At 39.4% G+C, this 8568-nt stretch overlaps 1 protein-coding gene across 1 annotated transcript; it reads right to left on the bottom strand.

Annotated features, from left to right (window-relative positions):
* Positions 1 to 1203: 1203 nt before the first annotated feature.
* On the bottom strand, positions 1204 to 3050 carry tnni1b (troponin I type 1b (skeletal, slow)). Its single transcript, XM_071903952.2, has 5 exons — positions 3006 to 3050; positions 2760 to 2891; positions 2471 to 2560; positions 2028 to 2204; positions 1204 to 1501 (listed from the first exon to the last, which is right to left on the bottom strand). The coding sequence occupies exons 1-5, from the start codon at positions 3012 to 3014 to the stop codon at positions 1397 to 1399; spliced, it is 513 nt and encodes a 170-aa protein (XP_071760053.1). The 5' UTR covers positions 3015 to 3050; the 3' UTR covers positions 1204 to 1396.
* Positions 3051 to 8568: the final 5518 nt, after the last annotated feature.

Here is an 8568-nt window from a genome sequence, read left to right as displayed (position 1 = left end):
TTACAAGCTTTTTTGAATTATTTCATAAAACAGCTCAGTGAGAGAAATTTGATTTATTTTCCAGTACCAGATGAGTGGGGAACACAGCAAGACCTTTCAGACAGTGTTACTAAGGTAGACAATCTATATTGACTTTGTACTTTCCCTTGATTGTATAAGTTTTCCGGCCTCCATTGTATTGTTGTATGTGTCAAACCCCACCCATCTGGCACCTGAGTAAACTAAAACAAACCACAGAAAGCATTTATCAACATGGTTTGACCCTGGTCTGGCACTAATCCCAGCAAGTTAATCATCTCAATCAAATCTCAATTATTTTAACACCTCCTGTATTTTAATACACATTTTAGCTTTTTAACAAGCATTGCATTCATTAAAAATGAACATGAGGAAAATGAACATTGTTTGACCCACATTTTTACCTTGAGTTGGTTGAAGCTCTGCTGGTTGGATCATGATCTTACCCTCTGTACAGAATCACAGCAGACTGACTGTGAGCTGATGCTGCCATCTAGCTTCAAGTGGCAGAAGTGAAAACTGGAAAAGGAGACTGACTACAACACAGTGGATGCTGTACTGTATATCACACCACAAATCTTTGGTAATCTTTAACCAGGGTTGCATGGTAACAAATTACATGTAACAGGATTAGAATAATCTGATTTCAAAAACTGTTACTTTTACCACAGGAACACAGTACTCTCACAGTTGAAACATTTCGTTTGTAACATTATAGAAGAATTATAGAACATAATTTTGTACATCTTACAGTAAAAAATGCTAAATAATCATTTAAGATACTAATTGTAACAAATTACTTTCTGTGATTCAAACATTTAATCTATCCTTAATTTAAATGGTTATTCTATGTATTTTGGAGAAACTGAACGTAATCAGATTATGTACAAATTAAAGAATTATAATGTATAATTTTTGCTGGTAGTGGCTAATCTGATTTGGATTACATTTTGAAAGTAACCTAAAAGTAAAGTAATCCTGTTGCTTGCTTAATTTATTATCCTGAAAGTGTTATGTTTTTCTGCTCCTGGATAACATTTCAATGAGGGAAAAGCAGTCCATAAAACTACTAATCTGCACTGCAAACAATGTTACAACTCTGAGCAACAGAAGAAATATGAGACAAAAGGAGAAAGCACATATGCTGTTTATTTCAGTGATAATGAAACATGAACTTGCACTGCCAAGAGATCCAACACTAAAAAGACAGAAAATGAATGTATAGCAGGAAAAGACAAACAAACACTTGGAAAATCTTTTTGTGACCTTGTAAAGCAAGTATTTATTCATGTGTGGTCTCTTTCTGTATAGTAATTGGACCACAAACCATGGTATTTGACATAAAATGAAAGCCAACTGTTTGTTTGCTAACACCTGTTTACTGGGTGGGGCCTTTTGCTGCGTCGAACATCTTCTTCCTGCCCTCCATGCCGGACATGGCTTCCACATTCTTCCTCCAGTCACTCACCTCCGCCGTCTTCTCCTGTAGCACACACAGAGAATCACACAGAGGCATTTCTTTATTTCTTCACCTGTGTAGAGTGTCTTCCGCTCACAAGGCTGCGATCTTTGCTAAGATGCTGGAGAACCAGTCAAATCTACAGTGAAGAAGATCTTCCACACACTTAGATCTATGCAATTTACACTCATTAGGCCAAGCTTTCGGTCTACAAAACCTTCATCAAATTGTTTTCTCTGTTTATTTCTTTATCAAACAAAAATGTTCTCTTTCTCTCTGGGTATGGGCTGTAGCTTTGACCCTTGCACCATTGGTTTGTTGTAGTTTTAGCAAGACAAAAAATCAAAGTTGTATTCATTGTAAGTCACTCTGGATAAGAACATCAGCTGAATGCCAACAATGTAAATTACATAAATTATCAGCAGAGGAAACAACTCCACAGCTGCAGCTTGCTAGTGGTTGCTACCATTTTTTTTTTTTTTACAATCAGCATCTCTTTCTCTCTGTCTGTAATTATTATATATATTTTTTTTTTTTACATCAAACCCACCTTCTCTGTGTCCTCCTTCTTGACTGATTTGAGGTTGGCCCGCAGGTCCAAGGAGACCTTGTGTTTGGATCCCAGGAGGGAGCGCAGGATGGCGTCAGCAGACACCCTCACCCTTCTCAGGTTGGGTCTCTTGAACTTCCCTCGCAGGTCCAGCACCTTGATGTTTAGGTCTTTGATCTGTGAAGAACGTGGAGAGAGATTTTAATATACTGTATGTCATATGCCATAGACAGACAGTCTATGGCACAGAGTATAGTTCAATGTGTGTTAATTAAAACCTGAACTTTCTAGGTGTGTTACGACATTCTGTACCCGCTGCATTACTGCACTGCACTGTAGGAGCTTGGATCGACGTTCTTATCTGTGTCTATCTATTGGCTGTTGATGTGGCCGTTTTTATCAGCGCTATTCGTTTTTATCTTTCCTTTCTAGTGTTCTGTTACCTCTCTGGTGTTGTGCAAGACTTTGGCTTCAATGTCGTACCGCTCCTCATCCACCACGTCTATTTTGGCATGTAACTCCTGGCATAATGTCTGTATGGGAAATAAGGGGGGGGGGGGGGGGGGGGGTAGGTGGCTAAATGTTACACAAATTTAACTTTTTTGGCTGAAATAAATTAGATTTCATTGGGAAAAAATGTTCCACGATATCATTTCAGCATACATACTGTATTATTAGCAGAGAATTTGATCAGCCAATATGAACAAAACAACGGAGAGTGTAAGATTATACCTGTAGTTCTGCTAAGGACATGCCACTGGTCTGTACTGGGGGAGCTTTCTCCTCCAGGTACCTTTCCTTCTCATCCTCTTTTTCCATCATCTCTTGCTCCAAATCGTCCTTAGCCTTGGCTACCATCATGCTCTGAAACACCACAGATAGAGGCAAATTGAATGGTTTTGATTCACTGACTTTCTCAGTGATGCAGTCTGTGCTAGTGCGGTTCTGGATTTACTGTCTGTTGGAGGAAGGACTCACCTTTAGCATGAGCTTGCGAGAAGCCGAGATCTTAGGTTTCCTCTGCAAAAATAATTTTGTTTATATATTAGTGTAACATTGTATTAGTGATACTTTTAAATTAGTGCTTGTATTGCAGTATTAAACTGTGTTTCTTAGTGAATAGTGCCTTGGGAAATCTTACCTCTGGTCTGTGGGTGGACAGCGATTTGAAAATATGAAAAGGACACAAAAGGGACAATCACTTATAACACAATAACTTCAAACTATTGATGAATTAGATCTTTAACTGTACATTGCCATACATTATCTTTCACAATCCGTGTTTCCATAGATAAATCGCATTTGTTGTATGTGACTGATACTCAGATTTGGATCTGCATGGAAACAAAAACAGAAACACAATACACTTACGCTTGCTCAGGCATCTTGGCTATTTCAGATTCCCCCTGGAAGACAAAAATAAAACCTTTTGCCTCTGAAGTGCTCGACACTGGGGACCACTTGAGTCTAGCGCCCCAATGGGTCTTAATTATGGCTTCCATTTTAGCTCCACTTCGCATTGTGTTCCACGACACATACATTCCACCATTCAGTCTGCCGTATTGTGTTACAAGAATGGAAATATACAGTATGTACAGGTATGTGCATGTGATCTTTAAGCAAACGTTATCTGGGACTAATTTGGTAAATCTTGTGTGTCCTCTTGCATTACCAATTCTTTGTCAACGATTCATTCAGTTTTTGGACGTGACTGTTTTCATGTGGCCAATGTTTGTTTTGTTTTTTATCAAGTGTTGTTACATCTTACTCACAGAAGGGCCTGCTGGGCAAAATCAGCCAGTCACCTCCCAGTGCTGATAGTGGCACATCCCTCCCAAAAATGGAAGTGATGGCAGACAGGCAGAGGCATGCAAGGTCATGCAAGACATGGCAGCTATTCCAGATAGATAACAATTCCAGCTTTCTCCCTCACTTTGCCACTGGATAAAGAAGAGACACAAATAGAGCCTGAGGCCCCTTTTCCTGGAACTGTGCTGACCTAACCTTTTTTTCCCCTAGAATTCCTAGTTGAGTTTACCAATTAATGAATCTATTTAGCAATATTAGAAATATTAGGAGAAAAAATAAGAGCCATCAAAAAAATGTCTTTATTATTGATTTAAAGGCTTGTAATCCTATTCAGTCCAGTGAAATACTGATTCAGATCCAGGTCCAGCTTTCACTTCTTAACAGTGTGCATGAATTGAGAAAAAAATTGTGACAATTTACCATTACTTTTTTATTTAAATCTTATTGTTATTTGTAAGGTTTTTCTAATCGATCCAGAGATCTACAGCCAGAAACATAAGCATTGTGACAGTGAATTGACGTTATTGCTGCTGACTGATTGTGTAACATTGACTTTAACTCAAAGCATGAATATGAGGTGAAGGCAAAACAGACTTTCAGCTTTTTTTCCAGATCTTCTTTGACATCCATGTTAAACCATGTTAAAGCAATCATGCCAGCAAAAACAAAAAAGACCCATTTGTGGTCATTGTCCCAGCTTAACTTCTAGTCAAATTGATCCAGAGACAAATCCAGTTCTCAAATAAAACCAACAATACCTTTATGACTGACTGAAAAAAATACTTGCTTTTATCTAAACAATCATTAGTAATTAACTGGGTTGCAACAACACACCTTACCTTTCTTTACTGATGCTGTGGAGGCTGGCAGAAAGAAAGTGATGGAGAGAAGAACACACCAGAGTATTTATCCCAAGCTCCTATTGTCCCTCCTATCTATCACAGGGAGACTTAAATAGACACACACACACATGCACACACACACACACACACACACACACACACACACACACACACACACACACACACCAAAAGAGGGAGTGGTCTCAGGATAACGGTGATTCTGATGCTGAAGTTTCCAGTTGTGTTGACAGGTCACGACCCTCAGGTTCTTCTGGGTAATGTGTGTGGACTGCGCTCTGTGCCAAGACGCAGTCAACAGCTTTACAGTCACCTGTTAATTTGATTTTCTCTTTTACTGGAAGTCAAGTACTTCATCCACCATGGATCTTCTCCACCATCCTACGCCAGTCTTGGTTATGTTAACAGACAGCAGCCATGTGTATATGTGGAAAGTTAAAATGACCCTTTTTACAAATTAAACCTGCAATAAGTGATATCAGTCCTTAACTAATGTGTGCTATGTGGAGATTTCATTGAGACATAATGATATAAACTAATATCCACACAGCAGCCAGCTATGTTGCTGTTTCCACCTCTTTTCCAAAGCTTGTTGCCAAAATCTGCACTGGAACGAAGCTCTTCCCGGTCCGTTCAGTAGCTTTTCGTTTTTTTTAAACTAGCTCGTCTCCTCCCTCGCTGCTTGAAAGCGGCCCTCACCCCCTCCCATTCCTGAAAAAAATTCTCATGATGGCAGAATCGATGCAGCGAGCGAGTAAACTTGTTCAACTAGTAAACTTGCTACCTGCCTCTTCACTTCGTCATTGTGGGACATGTGACCTTCAGCGGGAGAAAAATCTAGCAAAGAGAGACTGGTAACCGGCTTCTCAGCAGGTACGTTTAGCTTAGCTGTTAGCATTTATCCTTCCATTTGTCCTTCCAAAGGCCTCCGTAGTGCGGTGGCTTTGCTGTGTGTTATTTACAGAATGTGTTGCCGTTTCTGTCACCCTCTAGTGGTCAGAAAAATGTGCTTATTGCAGCTTTAATGCAAACTTTATTGTATGTACAGTTGAGTAGTTCACTTCCCCCTGTTCTACAACTTTAACCACAGCCACTGTAGGAGATGTGGCTTGTTAGCGTAGATGATTTTCTTTGGCCAGTGAGAGCGGTTTTGGAGATGTGCCCTGTGCCCCTGAGACTGCAGGCCCCCTTGGTCTGATTAGGATAATAGCTGCAGACAATGCTAAGCCATGGCTTGATGATAGGAATGCACCACTGTACTATGGCTAAGGCCTGCCAACTAAACATAGACAAATTGCCGTGCCATATGATGCTGCCACTCTTTGATATTGGGTCCCAACTTGCATATGTGCAAGCTGTGTATGTATATTTGTGTTTGAAGCACCGTGTGTGTGTGTGTGTGTGTGTGTGTGTGTGTGCGTGTGTTTGTGTGTGCAGAGCAAAATGTGTACGTGTGTGCATGTGTCTGTCTGTGTGGATGAGGGTCTATGTGCGCAAGGACAATAAATCCCTCAATGACTCAATGAAATCACTTGTGTCTGGGTTGTGTTGTGTTAGAGATTTAGTTCTCTTTGGCATATACAGTAGTGACAGAAATGTAGAGATCCAGTTTGACCTTGGGCATATACATAGCAGCACTTGTTAGTGAGACACCAGTTTCCATCACACAGTAATTGGAACACATTTTTGTTTCATTTAGTCTCTTCAGTTTGACGCAAATGGAAAAGTTGTCTCCAGGGAGATGGATCATTTCCATCCACTGCAGACCAGCTGAAATTTGTTATAGTCTGTTTTGTATGGTGTCCAAAATATTTCTCTTTCCACAAAAATAGACTGACTAGATGAATTCAGGTGAAAGCTATGGACCCCAATTGCTTTCACCAATTAATTTGAGTTCAGTCATGGGAATGTAGATGAAAACGGAGAACTGAGACAGGTTACAAAAGAATTTGAGAGAACTGAGCCGTGGATTGTGCAAACGGGGGTGGGGGGTTCCTGATATATTACACACTGAGGGTGGACTCATGTTATTTAACCTGTAACAATGATTTTCTGCATTGTCCCTGACAAATAAACCAATAAATACATAAATAATTAAATAACTCCTGGCTGTACTTTACATTGAACTCATGCATTACGTTTGTGGTACCACATGAATGCCTGACAGTGGTTGCTGTATTATCTCCTGCCACAAGTGGTCAAAAATGAGGAGGAGGAAAGATGAAACAAACTAGAGTGAAGTGAATCTGGTGAGGTCCAAGATAATGGTATTTGCTGTATTTTACTGTATCTTTTATTTTTTATTTTTTATTGTTAGGGTGAGATGGTGGAAATTTGCAAGATTTCTCCTTTGCTCTAGCTGAGTCAGTATGTTTGAAGCCTGTTATTGATTTGATTTATGACACTTGAGAACCAGGCTGTTGCATGGCAGCTGATTATAGTTCCACTGTATATATATATGGCAGCAGGATTAACAAAAGTGCTGTGTGTTTGCTTGACTGCTTCTGGGAAACTGGATGCTGACTTATATATAGAGATGCCAAGGGATTATATAGTAGTTTTCCCATGCATTGCTTTTTTTTTTTTTTTTAAATAAAGTATAGTGTTTAAGAACAGATGAATTAAAAAAGGCACTGGAATTGTATCATGCAGGTGTTATTCACATGTAATGTATATTCAGTTCAAACCCTCATTTAACATGCAAAGTCAGATGTTACTGTTACAACAAAGTCAGATATCAAGTGGAATTGAAAAGTTTTGTTCCAAAATGAGACATCCATTTGAAAAAAAAAGATACCTACTTGTACAAAATGATTGATCGCACATAATTAAAACAATTTATGGTCCTTTTTAAAGGATTTTAGGTACCGAGTGGTTGGTTGACAAAATGATACAGTATCACTTTTACAGACTGTTCTTCTATATCTCTATTTATATACTTTAGATAATGTTATCATTATCATTACAATTTTATTTTTTAAATTATTTTTCTGGGCTTTTTGCCTTTATTATGATTTTTGATGAGTTTTTACAGTAGAGATAGACCGGAAAGATTAGGAGAGAGAGAGGGGAATGGCATGCGACAAAGGTCCTGGGCCGGATTCAAACCCAGGATGTCATGGTTACATGGTACGTGCCTTAGATCACTAAGCCACCAGGATGCCCTATTACTATTATTTTCAAAATGGTTATAGCGTTTTGGAAATTAACTCTTCACCCCTCACACTGTAGGACTGGGCCTCTCTAACACCCTCTGATGAGTAGAGGGCCAGGGAAAATGGATTGGTAAATCCACAGCATATTCATACAGATAGCATAACATTTAGAACAAGAATATCCATTTGAGGATGAGCAAACGTCTGGAGATGAAACTCATTGTTTGCTCCAGTTATTTATTCTGGCTCTGAAGCAACACTGAAGTCATGAAAGTAATTGAATGGGTCTGAGGCCTTCAGTGCGCAGTGAAATACTTTGATCTTTGTATTGATTTCAAATGTAGTTTTGTTGTCAATCTGCAATCTCCAGTCTGCCACCACAGCTGCCTGCTGTTCTGGTCACTGTGCCAACCCCTCGGAGCAGGCAGAGACAGGACCGGGGACTACGACTCTGTTGTTCACCACAGCAGCTGGCATTTTGCTCTGTGTTTTGATGATGATGATGAGGAATAATAAGCGGACACACAAGCACGCCGAGGCACACACAAACATACAAACTGATTTCATCAGATCAGAACTTCCACAGCACTAAAAAGAACAATGACAATTGTGTACAGCTTGCCAAATTTCGCAATGTTTTCAACTTGTCTTACTTGTGTATCGGTTGGTGAAGTTGCTATTCAGAGCACATTACGCTGAAAGGGAATATTAAATAAA

Source organism: Centroberyx gerrardi, chromosome 5 (genome assembly GCF_048128805.1).
Source record: "Centroberyx gerrardi isolate f3 chromosome 5, fCenGer3.hap1.cur.20231027, whole genome shotgun sequence".
NCBI lineage: Eukaryota > Metazoa > Chordata > Actinopteri > Beryciformes > Berycidae > Centroberyx > Centroberyx gerrardi.
The sequence above is the reverse complement of the archived record's forward strand: the minus strand, read 5'-3'. Positions and strand labels throughout refer to the sequence as shown.

Coding starts and splice junctions, on each gene's coding strand:
- tnni1b (XM_071903952.2), bottom strand. Junction 2,561..2,759: donor TGTCCTTAGCAGAACTACAG/GTATAATCTTAC, acceptor TTTCCCATACAG/ACATTATGCCAGGAGTTACA. Junction 2,205..2,470: donor TCTTGCACAACACCAGAGAG/GTAACAGAACAC, acceptor CGTTCTTCACAG/ATCAAAGACCTAAACATCAA.